This window comes from Lytechinus variegatus, chromosome 1 (genome assembly GCF_018143015.1).
Source record: "Lytechinus variegatus isolate NC3 chromosome 1, Lvar_3.0, whole genome shotgun sequence".
In the NCBI taxonomy this organism is placed as follows: Eukaryota; Metazoa; Echinodermata; class Echinoidea; order Temnopleuroida; family Toxopneustidae; genus Lytechinus; species Lytechinus variegatus.
Window position 1 is genome coordinate 10,208,480 of NC_054740.1, and position 21,102 is coordinate 10,229,581.

At 35.3% G+C, this 21,102-nt stretch overlaps 1 protein-coding gene across 2 annotated transcripts; it reads right to left on the reverse strand.

Annotated features, from left to right (window-relative positions):
- Nucleotides 1-1,716: 1,716 nt before the first annotated feature.
- Nucleotides 1,717-20,951, reverse strand: LOC121425850 (acid-sensing ion channel 1C-like). 2 transcript variants are annotated; one of them, XM_041621966.1, is made up of 11 exons: nt 20,615-20,951; nt 18,037-18,312; nt 16,940-17,107; nt 12,803-12,964; nt 12,002-12,132; nt 9,752-9,942; nt 9,032-9,176; nt 7,342-7,398; nt 3,973-4,120; nt 2,763-2,854; nt 1,717-1,983 (listed from the first exon to the last, which is right to left on the reverse strand). In XM_041621966.1, exons 1-11 carry the CDS (start codon nt 20,644-20,646, stop codon nt 1,871-1,873), a joined length of 1,515 nt encoding a protein of 504 aa, XP_041477900.1. In that variant the 5' UTR covers nt 20,647-20,951; the 3' UTR covers nt 1,717-1,870. The 2 variants fall into 2 exon arrangements, with proteins under 2 accessions (XP_041477900.1, XP_041477981.1); XM_041622047.1 differs by having other exon boundaries at nt 18,037-18,317; nt 20,615-20,950.
- Between the last annotated feature and the right edge of the window lie 151 nt (nt 20,952-21,102).

A 21,102-nucleotide genomic window follows, 5' to 3' on the forward strand; every position in this document is an offset into this window, starting at 1 on the left:
CAATGTGACATGATTTATTTATTATTTGACAAAAGCAAGTGATCTATGCTGTCAATGAATAAAACCCAATGACAAAATAATTGTAGTAATCGGTTTGAGAATAAAGAAAAGCACATACATTATACGCAAATCCTGTCAATCGTGTTCCCAATACAAGATTTTTGTATTCATTAATAATTCTTAGTTACAAAACTTTAATAGACAAATATATCAAAGATAGCCGTAATGATGTTTGACCTTGCCGGAAATGCCGCTTAAAAGTGGCATGAAGTTTCCATTTGCCATTGAATGAGTAAATGAAAGCAACCACTGATGAAACAGTTAAACATAAAAACAGAAGAACTTATTAATGAACAACTACACGGATAAATGAGATCCCTTACAAAAAGCCTTTTAAGGTCTCAAGGCAGTCTGATTTTCCAAGTGCATAATTATTCACGAATCACGATAATGATAGTTAGATAAATCAGTACGACACTTATAGCATAGTAGGTTAGATTGTCTGCAAGAAAGTCAAAACACAAAAAAAGAGTCCATACTCAAAAGCATCTAAAGTCATATATATATATACATACATACATACATACATACATATATATATATATATATATATATATATATATATATATATATATATATATATATATATATATACATTGTCATTGTTCAAAACTCACCTTCACCCGACAACGGAAAATATAATTGGTATAGTGTCGAAAATCTCTGTGGTCTAGTGGTTAAGGCACTCGCGTTCAAAGCTGGGGGCCTGGGTTCGATTCCCGGCAGAGACATTTTTTCGGCATCATCAATTTTTCCAAAGGGTAGATAGCTCTGGGGAACCTTGATTTAAGCTACGCCTACCATTGTTCTCTTCATCTATTTCTTTACAATATTTAAATAAAAAAGAGTTGCCACAAAGCTGTTGTACATGTAAAGCTTTACACACACACACACACACACACACATATATATATATATATATATATATATATATACATATACTTATATATATAAATATATACATATATATGTATGTATGTATGTATATATATATATATATATATATATATATATATATATATATATATATATATATATATATATATATATATATACATATATAATTATATACTGATATAAATTCAAAACAGATGGTCGACTATTGGTACAATATAAATAAAATCACACATCACAGATTTGTTTCCGAGATATTTTACTCAGCCATAGGAAATATAATTTTACTAAAAAAATATAACTGTCCTTTGGAATTCATTTATAGGTAGAAGAATGAACAGACTCCACCCCCACTCTGCAAAAGTAAAGTAGGCCTACAATTTTCCAATATATTTAATGACAGCACACATTCAATCCTCGGTATAAAGTCTATTTCCCGAGCAATATTTTACAAACAGTAGTAGAAACACATTAATACCAGTCAAGAAGAGTCGAGCATCGTACCCAAGTATATATTTTTATTAAGGTACCTAGATTATGAACAGAAAAAAATCATGTCCAAGTTGTCTTAGATGGGTTGTAAATGTATATCATCCTGCACATTTTTTTCTTATCCCATTTATTGATGTACCGTAACTAAAAAAGCTGTACCATCACTATGGAGAAATCAAGAGACATTTTAAACTTGAAATGCAAAATAATATTACACACTTCATTTAAAAAGACGAAAATACCAACGGACCTAACATAGATCCCTGTGGGACGCCCGAGTTCATATTTAAACATTTTTTTTTGAGCAATTGAATGTAAGATAATATATCCTTACTGTTGAACATGATTCCAACCTTAGCTTGTCTTTCCTATCAATATCATAAATCATAAGCTTTGCAAGAATGACACTGCATGGATATACTGTTCAAGGGGTTCTCCTTGTGTAAATGTATGTTGAGTGACCGAAGAGATCGAGGATTTCAAAGAAGGTGAGGATACTCCCACCAAGCCAAAGACCAAGGGATCCTCCGATGTCACCTGTTGGGTGCATAAAATAAAGAAAAGCTACATCAACACATTCGGGGAAAAACAAATTTGCATTTGAAGCATCTTTTATCTCACTTTTCTTCATATTGAATGATTTTTTTTCTGTTATAGTTTAGGAATGTGAGATTGGTAAATAAAAATTTGTCTCTCGGAGTTATAAATATACCAATGCACGTCAAAAGAAGCGATTTCAAAGTTTTCATTGCGTTGCCAATTTGAGGATTTCAATCTGAAATTTTTTACTTAGCATTGGTCATGAGACTGATTCTTGAAGAAAATGGCACAACATGCTATTAACGGCTCTGTATGGGTAATTTCTTGACAAAACCATAAGATGCGGTGGCTTCAATCTCAGAGTGCCGTATTCTGAACTTAAACCACGCTTTTATGGAGTGCCAATTGTCAATCCATTACCATGTTAAAATTATTCCAATCCTACAATAAAAAGTCGTCAAAAAAATATTGTGCCCAATGTGGATTGGAAAATATGAAAATTAAATGAATTTTATTTAATTCATAATCTTTGCCATGAAGCCTCCGTCCTCACTTCAGACAACGTCTGGGTCATGTGGTAAAGAATTTGGTTCAATTGAAGTCGATCTCCGAACAGCATATGTATTTAGTTCCTCCCCAACAGCAAACTCTTTTGTCTTTTTAAATAAAATTATCTAATCTGAGTCTTAGAAACACTGCATCTACAGATATCGATTTGCGTATATAAAAGCACCATTTCTAAATCTATATTATTAAATATAATGATTTGAACTTACAGAGCAAGCTGAAGAAGGTATAGTCCTTTTGTTGGACCCGTTTTACCACATTCATCTCTCGAAAGTAAAAGGTCAGACGGCAAATATTTTGTCTGAAAAAGATTAACATTGAGGATAAAGAGTATAATATTAGTATATCGTTTGGAAATTTGCTGGTATAGTATGGCAAACTTTCATAGCTAATTGCCTTGGTCTGCAAATATCGTAGAGCAATATGCCATTAGGCATGTATCTATGAGACTGTTTGAAGAAGAGGTTGACAGAACTATTCGATTTGACTAATAAGGATATTACAAGGGATCAAGAATATCCGATATGTCAATGTCTGTGTCTGCAAGGGACAATCCGAAAAAACGCCCCCTGAAAGAAAATACTAAAAATAATAATACAAATCAATAAATTAACGAATAAAATGAATAAATGAAATTAATTAATTAAATACCAATGAATAAATCAATAGAAATAAATGAATAAGTTAATAAAAGATAATAACAGTAATTCATGTAATAACAAAATATCTAAAATTTCTTTCTCTTGGCTATATGGCATCACCATCGGTTAAACGTTTGATCTGGTCAATCCAGGAATCAAGGGCCATAGTGAACACTGGAATGCCTTAACCATCTTCAACATGTAGAGGTCAAGAACTCTCAAAGACCACTGACGGAAATCTCGAAGCTGAGCAACAGTCATCAACAGAACTTTCAATGATCTCCAACGTCTTCTACGGTTTAAGAGTGATTTTCAGTCGTATTTTTACATGGTATCCTCCTTCTATTTTCAATGATATTCTTCAAAAAACTTTGAGTGGGAATTCATTAAGACGCTCCTTAAATTTTCATTCACCAGTCTTTTATCGACCCCCCCCCCCTCATGAACATGCAATATGGAGACTCGATAGTTTTACTTTTGTAGTATCCCAACATTTTTTTAAGAACACCAAAAGATTGCTTAAAGATCATCACAAGTCCATTGGACGACTATAGAGTTATGGGTCATAGACAGATCACCAGCTGCAGAAAAGACCATATCAGAGCTGACAGAATGTCGATTATCTTTCACTAGGCCTATTCCTCGAAGTGGGTTAAGAGCACTTCCTGTGATACACAATTTCCTCTACTCTAAGAGAATGCTAAAATATAGTTAAATTCTTAATTTCAGAGGTCCCTTTTAGGTCTCCGTTCTTGGAATACGGGTAGGACTACATTACCTGAAGTATTCTGCTGTTTCGTTGTAAAGAGAAGCCAGTGGTCCAGAGAAGAAATTTGCTGGAAAGGCTGCTTGCGACAATGATGTCACATAATTCCGTGTCGAACATGGCGGGGTACAGTTGCAACTTGAATTATTAACAAAGTCCCCTGGAAATAACCAATAAACATTCAATAAAATGTTATGATATATACCCTTTACTGATCCATCTTTATCGATCACATGAAGTTTCATTACAATATAAGTGTGCCATTGACATGGCGTTATTCATCAACAACACATACATGCAACATAGTGCTGACTTTGAAAGCAGATATTGAATAATTATTCACAAAAGAAAAAACTAACATGATAATGAAATATTATGTCCATTGACCCAAAATGACATTTGACTATGATCATGTGACCTAAGACATGCGCTTACCAATCATTCATACTTGATTACCCTTATCATGCTTATGTCGATGCTTCATGAACTAGATTCATAAACTTTTAAAGTTATGATGACAATTCCATAAATACCCAAACATGATCAGAGTTTGTTGACCCTAAGTGACCTTTGACCTCTATCATGTGTCCTGAAACTCAGGCAGGATCTTTAGTGATACACCATTACCCTTTTGTTTAAGTTTCATGAACTTGGTCCATACTTTCTAAGTTATGACGACATTTCAAAAACTTCACCTTAGTTAAGATTTCGATATATACACAAAAAAGTAAGTCCCCCTAACTGCCTAAATCAAAATGATGTAACCTATGAACGAAATAATTTTGAGATATAATATTTCGTAGGAGGTTTTTTACACTCACTAAGCAACTCCTGGGGGATGAGATTAATCAGTTGGGTCATGCATGAGTAATCAAAGATTGAATTGAAAATGACAATTTCTAAAGTCACAGGAGTCGTTTTTAAGATTGTGTGAACACAAAGATTGTTTTTTGGTGAATTTTATGATGTTAACGTTGTTTTACTATCCATCATTGAGCCACTCTACACAAAATTTTGAAAACTTATGTTCATTTGTTTTAGTGTCGTATCATCTCATAGGGAGTTATGGTAGTATCCTCTGTAACTTTTTCAGACATGTTAAAATTGGAAAATGTTAGTGACTCCCCTTCCCCAATTTCTCGATACCTCCCCACTTTCAAATTCTTGATCCATCATTGAGTAGTCCATAAATTCAACTGATACTGAGAAATTATTAGGAAAAGAATACATTTATGAAGTAAAAAGAGTATTAATTCCTAAGTTTTTCGAGTGTGCTCGCTCAACCATGACAGTATAAAAAGTTGGGAAAGTGTGTGGTGATAAAAATGATGGATGATAAAAACAACACCAATTAAGTTACATTTGAAACCAATTTGCCCCCATTATTCACTTAATAACCCCTCAAAATGAGTCTGTGACATTGAAAATGCCCCTTTTCCCCCTTTGAGGCGTGCTCACTCATCCATAAACAAATCGATTTCATTTTGCATAGAATTTTGCCCACAGGTTGATAAACATTACTGCCCAATGATACTGCTATAAACAGCTTTGAAAAGAGTTCCACCATATTGAATAAGGGGTTACTTATTCCGAAACATATGAAGCCATAGTGTACACAATGTCTTTTAGAAAGGAAGTCAGCATTTCAACAAAAGTAAAATAAAGGTTTGTTTCATAGTCGGTTTTTGTTACTTCAACCAATAGTTTTCGCATGAAACTTCGCACATGGCTTCTGAGTGACACTATCCAAAGGGCCCACACACTAAAATAACCATTTGATACGGCACAGATTGGGGCCAAAGCCTTAAAGCTTGTGTATAGTTTTGGTAAATCCACCAAAATGCACCTATCACTATTCCAATTCATTGCTAGCTAATATGAATGGATATGCCCTATAACAGTTATGATGTGGAGGATATGAAATGAAAATGTGTTTTACAGGATAAATTTTGCGATTTTACATGGAAATTTAACTTGATCGGGTCACCCGATCAAATTAAAATATCTGTGTGTTTTTGTCTTTCAATTAAATCCTATTCCAAATGGAATGGGCTGAAACTTTCAAGACATGTTCTTTGTCTGTAACTTTTGGATATCTTATCACTAAATTTATAAGATAAGTGCTTGAATGCCCATTTTTTTATTTAAAACAAGCATCGCCGAGAGAGGGCGCTATATATCCAAGATTTGAATATTTGAAATTTTCTCAGAGAAGTGCAGTTGGAAAAATATTAAACGGTCTCTACGCTTCAGTAAGACTGTCATATTAGATGATATTCGATTATCAATCACATTATTGACACTTTACCAAAGCTATACACAGGCTTTAAACTTTCTTCTCATTTGCATAATTTTCGAATAGTGTGCTCACTGAAGCATTAGATATCGGGATTTTCATAAAAATCCAATAAAAAACAATGCAAGAAGGTTTGTGACAATTATACACAGTTAGCAATTGCAATTTTTTCCACTAACGTAAACAAGAGCTAATCACATTCCACATTATTCAAGCGTGAATGTTTAATTAAATGACTTTGAATCATTGGTCATGAAAATAACGAAAAAGATTGAGAAAGATAATTTCAGTTACCAACTTGAAACGTTACTTGCCAATGATATTTGAAAATCGTATTTTTTGTTTTCATTAAATGTACATTGAGCCGTGAAATGATGAATATTGTTGAAGATATTCTTGCGAAAAATAATTGTCATCATATTCGATCATTTTCATTGATAGAAACGTGTAAAACTTATATAATAATAGCAAGTTTTGACTGTGTTTATTCAACCGTGAAATAGCAAAAAAAAATTGTATTGTCTTTTAGAAAGTACCTTTTACAAACCTTCCTATTTTTCATGATGAGAATGTGGAAATCGTTCCATTAAACTGGAATCAAAGTCATGATATTTTGCTTGTGATTTTAAAAAAGTGACAATTTCGCATTCTGCCGGTGCTCACTGAAGCATGACATAAAATACGTCCGTAACATTCACTACGAGAGTAGCTTATAAAATTCCCTACACGCTCATCTAAAATATATCAAAAACTCCCAGTGGTTCGGAAATTATGGATGTTTGTTTAAGGGGGACTTACTTTTTTGTGTATAGATTCCCCCAACATGGTCTAAGTTCATGGACCCTAAATGAACTTTGCCATTGTTCATGCGACCTGAAGCTCAGGCAGGATGTTAAGTAATACTTGATTATCCCTATGTTCAAGTTTCATGAACTAGGTCCAAATACTTTCTAAGTTATGATGACATTTCAAAAACTTAACATTGGTTAAAATTTCATTCTTAACGACGCCACCGTCGCTTTCGGAAAAGCGGCACCCATAGTCTCGCTCTGCTACGCAGGCGAGACAAAAAATAATATAGTTACCTAGTACTGGGTTAATGCAAGTAAAAAATTGCCACGGAGAACAATCGGGTACATCACCTGCCAAAAAAAAGAAATCATAAAAATAAGAGCAACATAATCTATAGTTCGAGGACGTAGGCTGGTTTGAGCGTGGGGAAGTGTACATCCTTGGGAGGTGGAACTAAAGTGGTATGGGGATGCACATCTTGGGGAGGTGGACCTAAAGCTTGGAAAATCAACTGTAGAGAGCAGAAGAAGGGGTAAAAAAATCGTTTTGCTTGACAGTGTCGGAACTCCTCTGCTTCACTGACGCCCTTGTCAGTTCAAACGAAGCTTTTGCCATTTTTATAATCATAATTCTTATTGATGTCAGCTGTTATAAACAGTTCTCCCAGTGGTCCTTGCACAAGATGTTCTTATCACCCTTTTTCCATTTTAAAACGTCGAGTGCCTGACAAAAAGGCAGCAGAACTTGAGACCCCGAGACGGGCGCTCTACCACTGAGCCATCATGCTCGTTCATCTTCTTGAATCAATTAATCTTCGAGGCTGTTACCAACTTCCATTCATTTCACCCCAAAGCAGATTTATCTGGATAAAATATCGAGGTAAATGAAAAATGAACGGTGCAGTCCCCATCCTTATTTTCATGTTAACTTCTAAGCACAGAATTTGGAGTGTATCAGAAAATGTAATATTCTCACGTTGACATAAAAATCTTCATACAAAACCTATCACAGAATCTTGATTTAAAAGGGTTTATTTTCAATTGGAGTAATGTCAATTCGTCTATCATAATTTGGTCTACCACCAGTTCGTCCAATATCCACATGGTCTAATTGCTATTAGGTTCACTCACCATTTCGTCTTATTACCATTTGGTCCAATCGCTATTAAGTCCTTAAAACTTTGGGGGAACGATCCTTTGCTCATGCGTGCCCCATATTATGGAACAGACTTCTTGAAGACATCAAACATTGTATCTCTGTTGAGTCTTTCAAGAAGGTTCTTAAAACCTTTCTGTTTACTTCTTAATTTCTTTTATGCGCCTTGATTTGACGCTTTATAAGTCACATGTATTATTATGATACTATTGGGTCTAATTGGACCAAGTGTTAATTGGGCCAAAATGAATGAAAATAAAATGGAAATTAGACCAAATGGATATAAGACGAAATGGTCGAGATGGTGAATAGACAAAATGATGACTAGACCAAACGGTTATTGGACCAAATGGTTGTTAGACTAAATGTTGATGGACGGAAAAGCGTTAGACTAGAAGGTAGATCATATGATGAGTGGACGAAGTGGCAATAGACGAAATTGCAATTTACCGTTAAAAGTGTCCGTGTCTTTCACTTAGCGACGTACGAACATTCAAGAACAGAGTAAACGTATTGCTAAATGCCCTTGCTGACAAAGAAGAACCAAGAAGTCTGTCGGAAATTGGGAAAACTTATGTTCTATAGAGCAAACGAAAAATTGCAAATATCAAAGACCAAGGAATAAACTAAAATTTTAAGTCACCAATTTTCGACAAAGACCTCTTTGCTATACTACGTCAGGACAGACATTTTGACAATACATGTTCTCTATTCTCGAATCCTCCGTACGTCGCCGAACGAAAACTCCAAATGCACTTGAGCATACAAATTATTTTTGTGAATTAAGACAAAACACTGTATGAGTATTAGATTTTAAAATGAAATTACCGGGGAAATGCAGGACTTTACAACCACACCGAGACGCCAAGAAGCTCCCAACACATTCTATCTTGCATTCCAAAGCACCATAGTAGTCAAAATGATTTAGGGATTTGTTCGAACATTCACCATAAACAGGCGGCAAATAAACGTTCTGCAAAAGAAACAGACATTTACATTATTGTGGATCATTGTCCAAGTGGACATTAAACTTTCCAATATTATTCTTCATATCAATTATAAGTCTGTACTATTTTTTTATCCCTTTGTTATTTTGCCCCCCCCCCCTTCACCTGTGTGTCTTGAGCATCTCTGACGAGATGGATAGCGTGTCTATAAATTAAATATAGGCCCTTTATCATTATTATCATATTGCTTACAAGTCATGTATGCATGCAAAGTATTACACGTAAAAAAGTAAGGACCCGTGTATACACGAACGTGCAGCAACTACAAACTGTTGACATACACAATGTAAATACATCTTTATAGATAATTGAGTATAAGTTTTCATTATTATCATTATCATCACTTTTACAATAATAATGATGATAATGATAATAATAATGATGATGATGATGATAATAACGATAATAATAATAATGATGATAATAATAATAAATCATAATGATAGTAAAAATAAAAATTATAATAAATCATTAGCATTATTGTACTTATATAAATATCATTTATATAATTATTATTACTATTATCATCAATAACCCTCACCTCCTCGAGATCTAGTCCAACCAATGTCGAGGTCCCAGGAGCTACTGAAAACCCTATATCTTCCATGAAAGGCTGGGTTCCGCGAGGGTATACTGCAACATGCAGTCCCGCTGCCATGTAAGACCATGGGTCGTAGAAATATTCGTCCTGATGGATATTGACCGATATTACTAACCCAGCCGTTGCCCTGCCTAAAAAAGAGAACAAGTGGAATGCCTCTGGCCGTCTCACCTGCATCACGCGGTTCAATATAGCAGCAGTGCTGACTTTGAATACTACTCTAACTCGCACAAGATGTTCAGTGATACATGGTTACTCTTATGTCCACTTTTTATGAACTAGACCAATAAACTTACAGAGGGGATATGATGGTTATTCAACAAAAAACCCCAACATGGCCAAAGTTCATTGACCTTACATGACCTTTGACCTTGATCATGTGACCTGAAACTCGCACAGGATGTTCAGTGATACTTGATTACTCTTATGTACAAGTTTCATGAATCAGATCCATAAACTTTCAAAGTTTTGATGGTAATTCAACTGATACACCCACTTCGGCCAAAGTTCATTGACCTTTGACCTTGGTCATGTGACCTGAAACGCGCACAGGATGTTCAGTGATATTTGATTACTCATATGTCCAAGTTTAATGAACTAGACTAATAAACTTTCAAAGTTATGATGGTAATTCAACAGATACCCCCGATTTGGCCAAAGTTCATTGACCCTAAATGACCTTTGACCTTAATCATGAGACCTGAAACTTGCACAAAATATTCAGTGATGCTTGATTACTATTATGTCCAAGTTTCATGAATCAGATCCATAAACTTTCAAAGTTATGATGGGAATTTAACAGATATCCCCAATTCGGCCAAAGTTTATTGACCCTAAATGACCTTTGACCTTGGTCATGTGACGTGAAACTCATGCAGGATGTTCAGTGATACTTGATTAACCTTATGTCCAAGTTTCATGAACTAGGTCCATATATTTTCTAAGTTATGATGACATTTCAAAAACTTAACCTCAGGTTAAGATTTCAATGTTGATTCCTCCAACATGGTCTAAGTTCATTGACCCTAAATGACCTTTGACCTTGGTCATGTGACATGAAACTTTAATAGGATGTTCAGTAATACTTGATTAACCTTATGGCCAAGTTTCATGAACTAGGTCCATATACTTTCTAAGTTATGATGTCATTTCAAAAACTTAACCTCAGGTTAAGATTTGATGTTGACGCCGCCGCCGCCATCGGAAAAGCGGCGCCTATAGTCTCACTCTGCTTCGCAGGTGAGACAAAAATTATCCTGTGAACTGGTGAGGAAACCAAAATTCTCGTGTCATACTTACCGTGTTTACACGCTGCCATGTCTCTCGTGGTGCAGACCCGCAAGCTGGTCCAGACTAGACTCGGCTCGAATATCCTGCGTCGCGTTTACACGCTGTCCCAGCTCGCGGGACAAAAATAAAGATCAGTGATAAAATTTACGTCTTGAGACGCGCACTAATTGCCGGAGAAAAATTGCCGTGTCTGCACCGGATCGAGGGTCTGGCGAAGCAAAATTGCCGTGTCTGACCCGTGAGCCCGGCCGTGCAAGTTAATCGCGTTTACACACATTAAAAAAGGCGAGCCTGTACCGGCTCTGCCGGTGCAGCGTGTAAACACAGCATATGTTCGCCTTTCATCTTGCACAAGTCGACTTACCATAAGTCGGAGCAATAATTTTTAAGACCACATTGTAAGCAAAACATGTGTTCCCTCCCCATAAGTCAACAAATCTTTTTTTTGTCCAAATAAATTCGACTTTGGCAATTTTACTTTCCTTTCTCTTTCCCATAATGACCAATTTCCCGCTGATTTTTATTCTAAAAAATTAAGGCGCCCTCTGCCCCCAAATATATTGAATAGCTTTCAAAGTATAAGGGGCAGGGTCCTGATACCCCCCCCCCCTAGGATTCACCACTGACCTTTTTAGTAATCGGAATAAATGTGATGCAATCAAACTATCGATCTTTTTATTCATTGAATAATGAAATTAAACTATAGATCAATATGATACCTGATTTTTTTTGTAATATTTACAGCTTTAATTCGTCAGAAAATCAATCAAAATTTACAACACATGTGTTACATCTTGAATAAAACAGAACATTATTGATAAGCGATGTCTTACTTAAAAATATGATAAATAAATTGTTCTGTTGTGAAAAAAAAATAATTTAACTTAGACTAAATGATACCTGATGCTTCTAACTGGAGACCTTCTAAACCATTATCAGCATCATTGAAAATGAAGCAAGGACCCCAGTCAGTCATTTTTAACGAGAAGTATTTGCTTGTCGGATATACGGGGAATCTATTCCAAAAGACCCTGAAATGAAAATAAAATATAGAAAAATGTTTAAAAAGTTTTAAAAACTTCGTATAAAAATTCCTTGGTGAGGTCTAAAGTTACTTAAATGAGTAAAATGGCAATAGGGAGTCTCCGATTCGACGACGCACGACAAAATAATAATTGAAGAACATAGAAATTGTTTCGTCAAATACCCTTCATGACTATGAACAACAAAGAAGACATCAGACAAACCTAATTTATGGGTAATCGCAACATAATTATGCCTCTGTATTTTTTTCTGGCTTGGATGGGAAAAATATGCAAAAAGAAATCCGAATAACATTTTACTCTTAGTTTTTTTTTATGGATAACAATGTCTTGCGATAACAATGGCTTGCGATAAAGGCCCCCTCTCCATTCAAGAGTAGGTCGTGTGGTCCAGTGGTTAGAGCATTGGATTCATAATCGCAAGGTTGTGAGTTCGAATCCCCACACTGTCATCGTCTCCATTTTGATAAAAAGGCCCAAGAGTAATATCTGTCGTCTATCAGGTCAGCCACTATATGACTGATTAACCTAGACGTAAATTGTTGGTTATATACCAACAAAATGCTGTCCTGCCTATAGTTCCTACACGGGAGTTACCATAAACAGAAACAGAAAAAGAGAAGAACATCCCTATATTAAATTCGATCACGATACTCACTCTAGGATAGATTGTTCTAAAATATGAGAAGTATTGAAGAGCAGATCATTAAAACTACCGGAGGACAGTGTGTCGTAATACTGTGAGATGTTCATCGTGGTCGGATTCACGAAAGTGTCAGTCAAAAATCTGCCGTATTCTGTTCCATTCACAGCTGATGCCCTGCGAAGATCAATTTATCAAAATTGATGATATAGTTGTAAACAATCATTTATAATCAATCGATTATTGATATTTATTAATACACATAAAATGTATATAACACTTACTTTATTTGCACATTATTATTTTTCATGAAGTATTAAGAAAGTTATGGCTGATTTTATAATTGAAATCCCTATCTGTAAATTTCATTTTGGTAACTAGGTAAGTTCAGTGCGTATCAAAAAAAAGTTTACACTTTTAAAAGCCCTGGGAATTAAAAAATATACAACATGTGGGTAATTTTTTCACATACAATCTTGGATTTGGGTCTAATCTATCCAATGAAAGTAGAAATTTTGACAGAATGTTACACTTGAGTGAACACTGTCCGTTTTTGTAAAGCTCGCAGAAATCTGTTTGCGCAGAAATGCTCGTTTTCACACTGTGTCAAGCATGTCAAGGGGAAGGGGCGAAATCAAATTTAACCTGCACAACATTTCTCAGACATTTCCCTTGCAAGTTTAGTCAACTGAAATAAAACGGATACATTCAAGCATTTTGTAACAACTTTGCCACCAAAATTGAAATTTCAACACTAAGTAAGCAAAACCTTCACCCTTTTTGTGCCAGCTGGATCTGAGTACATAACTGAATCTGAACAAAAGTTTATATCAGACATCTCCAGCATTTTTTCATTGTTTTTATCACTTAAAGTGGTTTTACATTTTATTTTTCATTAAATACTTGTTTCTCCACACTTTTTCCAAGCTTTACAATGATTAACAAAATGAAAATCAAGCCTAAGCCATTTCATGTAAATCACAGCTCAGTGTAAAGCAAATATCGTCACGATGGCCTCGTTGTGTGGGGGAGTGTGGTGGGGCGCAATGCCCTCTTTGAAGTATTTTGGGAAAGGAAACAAGTTTAAAAAGGTTAAAATTATCTTCTAATCATTTTCACTAGCTAAATTCCATGTTTTCTTCATGATTATGGTCTACTTTTATTCGCATAACTATTTCAAAGTTCTGCGCAAATTATTTTCCACTAACTTTTCAAAAGTATAGGTGGTGCTCACTCAAGTGGAAATATTTTCTGACAGTTATATCGTCATTTGCTGATAGTCGATTTGACAGTCTCATAGGCTCAATACACCAACCTAGAAATTTTCTTTCCGATGAAGTTTTTTTCTTGATTCGTGTTCCAAAAGTTGCCGTTTGGGCAATTTTGCTAATTTGCATAAATCCAAAATGGCCGCCAGATGCCATCTTGAAAACCTAACTTTTGAACCCCTGTCCACAAAATGATGAGTAATGACTCGTTTTAGGGGTTTAGAGATGTGTAGAACTGATTTCTGTAATCATTTTTGCAATATAAGGTCATCTTCAGGTCAAATCCAAGATGGCCGCCATATGCAATTTTGAAAAATTGACTTTTGTTCCCCTTGCCCCATAATGACGAGTAATACCTCTATTTAGGGGTTTTGGGGTGTGCAGAATCTATTTCTGCTTTCTATTTTGCAATATAATGTCATCTTCAGGTCAAATCCAAGATGGCCGCCATATGACACCATCTTGAAATATTGATTTAGAAAAATAATATTGATAAAACACTTTCAAATTGAAATAAGACCCTAAAAGCCTCTTAAGTACAAAGGTATGAATGGACCTTAAAATAATACACTCGAAATGGATAGCCCAAACCTAAAGAGAATTCATTCTAAGTTGAGCAATTAATGTTGAAATGAACTTGAGAATTAATAAAAGAAATGAGTATTCTTACTGAAATCCCTTTACATTAGTTCTAACACGTATAAGCCTCAGACAGTAATTTTTCAAGATGGCGGTTGGCGGCCATCTTGGATTTGATCTGAAGATTATCTTTTGTGCAAAATAACTACATGAATTGAATCAACATACCTAATGACTCATGATTAGAGTTATTATTCATGATTCTGGGGCAAAGGGTTCAACAATTGATATTTCAAGATGGTGTCATATGGCGGCCATCTTGGATTTGACCTGAAGATGACATTATATTGCAAAATAGAAAGCAGAAATGGATTCTGCACACCCCAAAACCCCTAAATAGAGGTATTACTCGTCATTCTGGGGCAAGGGGAACACAAGTCAATTTTTCAAGATTGCATATGGCGGCAATCTTGGATTTTACCTAAAGATGACCTTATATTGCAAAAATGATTACAGAAATCAGTTCTACACATCTCTAAACCCCTAAAACGAGTCATTACTCATCATTTTGTGGACAGGGGTTCAAAAGTTAGGTTTTCAAGATGGCATCTGGCGGCCATTTTGGATTTATGCAAATTAGCAAAATTGCCCAAACGGCAACTTTTGGCAACCAAGCTGAATTTGTTCTAGGACCCCATAGGAACACGAATCAAGAAAAAAACTTCATCGGAAAGAACATTTCTAGGTTCGGAAAATGTCAAATCGACTATTAAGAGGATCTGCACCAAAGTAAAAAGTGGAAAACTCTTCAGAATATGACAAATGTATGATTTTACAGGAATTTTTCCAAGTGTAAACTTTTTTTGATACGCACTGTAGATTATGACAAGGGGCAAGGACAACTTTCCCACAGGCCATGTACTTATTTATCCGGGATTTGTAGTTTTCTCCTCAGCAACCATTCCCCTGAACATGCTGAAGAAGTAATCTAAATATAACCCAAGTATACTGTTTTATGTCCTCATGAAATAAAAATATAATTTGAAGTAAAACTTAAAAAAAGGAAAACATTTTATGTATTGGAGTACATGGAAGAGTAGCCCTTGTCTTTAAATCATTGTATAGCATCACATATCCGGTCAATAAAAGTCTCCAAGGGTATAATACAACGTTTAAAAAATCATAATTTTGTTATTGTTTGTCCAATATTTTTCAAAATTTCACTAATCAACTGGTCTGATTTTGCTTTTTTCTCTCCTCTAAAAACAAGTTTTTATTTGGATTGGATTTCCCATCATTCTTTTCATGATCTTCGTGATCTACACATGGAGTGTATACCGCCCCTCCTATCCCTCTCTCTCTCTCTCTCGCTCTCTCCCTCTTTCGTCTCTTTTTCATTCCCCTACACCTGTACACACACCCTCTTCTTCCCTCACAGATAAATGAATTTCATCATAGTTTCTTATATTTGCATAGAATATGTTGTTATTTGAAATACAGACAATGGTCAGATTAAAAGCTTATTCCTCAATGTTCACTCTGGGTCTTTACATTTGTATTAATCTAATTGTATTATGTCCAACGGTTGAGGGCGTCCAACAAGAATAAATGATGTCCGGTAGTTGACATTTCTTTCACATTTATGTTTATTGCGAGGAATGTACTCTGGAAAATCATTCCAACGTGCGCGAATGAATTGTGAATAGATAATGGCATTATATCCTTATTTTACCAGGAATATGATGCTGGTAATTATTCTTATAAGACGTTGACATAAAACAATTTAGAATGAAGAAATGACAATTTCATTTGCAATCGCATTTAATAATCATAAAATTTTTGTTTCTAACATGTCTAAGCGCTTTACATTATACTTATTATCACCCCGGTCTTCCGATCCTGGCACAATATTGTATGTACTTTCTCCACTCCCTGGGAAGCATTCCCACAAGAGTTCTAAGACTCCATTGCTATACATACTATAAGCTTTCGCACCACACCGGGTACCCATTTAACACCTGGGTGGAGAGTGGCAAAGTGTGTATTGACTCCTTGTCAAGAAGTAAGGCCGCGGTGGGGTTACAAAGCAAGAGACCCATTTAACACCTGGGTGGAGAGTGGCAAAGTGTGTATGGACTCCTTGCCAAGAAGTAAGGCCGCGGTGGGATTCGAACACGCCCCTTTGGTTACAAAGCAAGAGTCCGAACCGTTACACCACGACGCTTCCAGTGCTTAATTTGGAAACCCATTTGTAACGATTGTTGAATTTGCTGTTATAATAAAACACGTAACGCCATAACCTTACCTGTATCTATTGTAGCTACATATGGCGACTGAGGGAAATTCTATAGAAGAGACTTGGTTGATGCTAACATCCACACTCTTGGGGTGAGATGCAAAGTGCATTGACCTATCAACAACCTGATATAAACACACACCGAAGCCGCTTAGAACTAAGAGTGTCCACAGAAATCTGGAATAGAGGAAAATTAAACACAATATATCTTTTCACTTGTTATTTACTGTAACCGATGATACTAGCTGATACCTGTCTTCACCAGTTGTGACCGGTTGTCACCAGTTTATACCAATCGTTACCAGTAGTCATCAGATGTATCAGTCGATACCAGTTTAATACCAGTTGTAACCAGTTGTTACAATCTGTTGAAACCAGGGGAGCGTTTCATGAAAGGACTTGTCGGACGTTTTATCCGACAAGTACTGTTTTATCCGACAGTTACTATGGTAACAGTGACTCTCAGCCAATCATTATCAAGGAAAGTTGTCAGATCTGACAACTTGTCAGACAAAAATGTTGATGAAACGCTCCCCTGGCCATATGACTTTATTGAAGACTTCAAGCTTATGCGGATTTATAATCATCAGAATAACTCATGAACCAAAGATACGACAAACGGCTATATACGCTTTCTCTAATTCCCGCTCTCTTCAAAACGCTTCTATGAAAGGAGACTTGCATGTGGTTAAAATGTATCAATGTCCTATTTGTTTGAAATATGCCATTATGAATAAAACTTCAATGCTCAGAGACAGGCTGCTCCGCAGTGCGAAATGTTATATAACGACCGATTATTACCGTTATTACCACAATAGAATTAACTATGGTGATCAAAATAATATTGATCAAGAATTGATGACAATTAAAATCTTAGTTTTTGAAATCAGCTCTATTCTTTAGGTTTTTTTTGTTGCGTTTTTTAAAGACCAGGAGTCGATTTTTTACTCATGAAATTGTTCAGTTGAAAAAGGCGTCCGGTATGTACAGCAATTGGTCTAAATGTTGATGGGCTTTGTGTTCTTCGGAAAATAAGTCTTGTTGACACAGCTACAGTAAATTCAAGAAATTCATTTATTAAAATAGACTGATCTTAATGTCCTTACCTGCGCCATCTAACCTCTCCTGCGTTGAACGCATATTTCAGCCCAGCCAAGCCTACCGAGTCGGGTACAGATTTGAAGACTACGGCTATCCACGAAACTCGGTCCCGGTATTTCGGGTAGTCGAAAGAGGTCGTAACCGTACCATCGTGTACCGTTCCGGAAACGGTAGTGACCGCGGTCTTGTGTGGCAACTCGTCAGCCTCTTGCGCGCTCTTGACCGTGATTCTTCGCAAGGAACCGCGGGATGTATTCACCGTTTCGAAGTCATCCATGTTCCTGTTCTATAAAAAGGAAAAAATGATAAACTGGAGATGATAAACGGGGGCATCACTTCTAACAAAAAAAATTATAATGAAAGATTTATACATTTTGGGGATCCCTGCACTAGATCTTCATGAACAATGTTCGAACCAGAAGGTACAACTGAATAGGAGTTATTTTGTAGAGACCTAAATAAATCCTGTTCTTTCTCCTATATAAATCCTTGTTCTATACCCCTAACATATTTGATACAGGTGTTGTTGTCTTCAATTTGCTCTGAAGCACATTAAACATCCATTTCAAATGCGGTTTGTAGATTTTATGTATTTTATCATTACTATTATTACATGTTTTTATTAAAATTATTACTAATATTGTTATTACTATTGCATCTTTATCATACTTTACCACCAAGGTATAAATTCGGGGCACTTTGCCTGCTTCTCGTAAGTTACTTTATTCATATACGTGTATAAGAAACATTTTATTATTCAATCATCATCCAATGATAATTAATACATGCAATATTTTGAAATATTTTTTTCAAACCGTGAATTAATGGTAGAATCTCTGACACAATATACTTTTGCAATACTTTCCGCGATAGCTAAGTCGGTAGAGCGGGGGATTCGTATTCCGGTGACCCGGGTTCGATTCCCACTTAGTGGGCTAGTGCCCTTTGGTAAGGCATTAATCCTCAGTACCAGGTCCTTTGGAGAGGACGTTAAGCCGTCGGCCCTCTGGTTGCTTGCTTACAAGCATTCATGCTTTCTTAGCAAAAAAATAGTTTTAAAAAAATCGCCAAAAAAAGATATTCATCTAATTAAAAAATCTCAATTATTATGGTTATGACCAGGATTTATTTTAGACATCCCAAGATATCTAGTGTCTACATTTTTAACATTTTGTCCCACTTCTCACTGATAGTCAAATTCGCCCCTATTTTTGTCTCAGTTTAACTCTATTTTAAACTACATGTATATATCTCTCAACTAGCTTTTAATTATTATTTTCATAGAAGCAACAACTTGAGAAATATAAAAATTTTCATTCTGAGCCTATATTGCCTTTGGTGTACTGTTATTGTTAAAAGACAAGTCCACCCCAACAAAGGGTTGACTTAAATGAAAAGAGAAAAATCCAACGAGTATAACACTCAAAGTTTCATCAAAATCGGTTGTAAAATAAAAAAGTTATGACATTTTGAAGTTTCATTTAATTTTACAAAACAGTTATACGCACATCCTGTGCGGTATGCAAATGAGGGGAGTGATGACATCACTCACTCACTATATTTCATTATATGAAATATGATTTATTGTCATTTTCTCCTCATTGTCCTTGAAACAAACTTTCATTTCTCCCTGAACACGTGGAATTACCATCGCCTTAACATTTTAGGGTTCAGTCAAGTTGGTCCCTATTGTCAAATCTGTAAAAATTGAAATATTCTATATTTCAAACAATAAAAACAAAAGAAATAGTGAGTGAGGGACATCATCATCTCTCTCATGTGCATGTCATTGAGTTGTGCATATCACGTTTTGTGAAAACTAAGCAAAACTTTAAATGTCATAACTTTCTTATTTTACATCCGATTTATAGATGAAATCTTCAATGTTATGCTAGTTTGATTTTTCTTTATTATATTCAAATAAACATTTTTCTGGGGTGGACTTGATCTTTAATCAGTGAGTATCAATTGGCAATGCTCTTATACACGCAATTATTAATGAAAGCCCGCGGACATAAACATGAAAACTGACTAAAAGCTGACATTATACTGACTGAAAAGCATTTTTCCCATGAATACTGTTAATGGTATTGACAAACGTTTCAACAAGATTCTCGGGAAAGCATTTTATTTTTCACCTGATATAATTTACTCATTTACTCTTCCATTTCAACTTTTGATTTGCTTTGACTTGGTTTGGTTTGTCAATCTTTGTACAAAAAATAGCATAAGTCAATAAACTAATTCAATTAAGTAACGGAAATTCTTAGCATTTAACATTTTGAATAACTGAAGATGTTAGAGTTAACTGAAATTAGATTAAAAATAGCTTTAACCTAAAATTGAATTAAGTTTCAGAAAAAACCGAGTCATTTACAGTATACCATCTCAGTTCCATTTATGCTCAATATTATACTCTTTTTTGTTTTACGAAGTAAGAATACTCGTCTGTAAAATTGTACTTGATTTGTACTACTTTATATTACTTTGTATTATGTTTTGAATAGAAATGGAATAAAGAATTGAATTAAATTGATAACTGGCAGAAACACCACACTTATCACATACAATATATTTACGTACATCTTGGGATCTTTGGCGATACTCGGGTTCATCTAAACATCAGACAACGATCCTTAGCTACAACGCAAACAGAAGAACCCATATCAGGAAGAAATCATGGACGTCCAAATCATTGTCGAAACAACTTTCCCTTCTCAAAGATGGTGGAAATTGGTATTTGTTTCCCTCTAAAAGTCTAATGTTATTCCAAAATTTAGAGAAGCAGGGGGAAAACGCACGATGGTGGCGACTTTGCAATATGTACAACAGATCAATGGAGCTATTGAAAAATTGGTTCGTTCGCGCACAGGTTGTTTGAAAGTCTTTATTTGCACACCGTTTTGTTTGGCAGGTAAAGAAGTGATCTGGCCGGAGGCGCACAAGACATGAATTGCTCTTCAAAGACCATGAAGACGTATAAAAAGATAACACAATGTGAAAAGAATGATAGATAGACAGATAGTTACAAAGACATGAAAGAGACCAGTGATGAGGAAATAGGCAAGATG

What these genes read in the sequence shown, in the direction of transcription:
- LOC121425850 (XM_041621966.1), bottom strand. Translation starts at nt 20,646, where the DNA reads ATGAACCCGAGTATCGCCAAAGATCCCAAGAT. An exon ending in TGTAGCTACAATAGATACAG is followed by an intron (nt 12,965 to 16,939) that starts GTAAGGTTATGG and finishes TGATCTTCGCAG; the next exon opens with GGCATCAGCTGTGAATGGAA. An exon ending in TTAGAACAATCTATCCTAGA is followed by an intron (nt 12,133 to 12,802) that starts GTGAGTATCGTG and finishes TTTTCATTTCAG; the next exon opens with GGTCTTTTGGAATAGATTCC.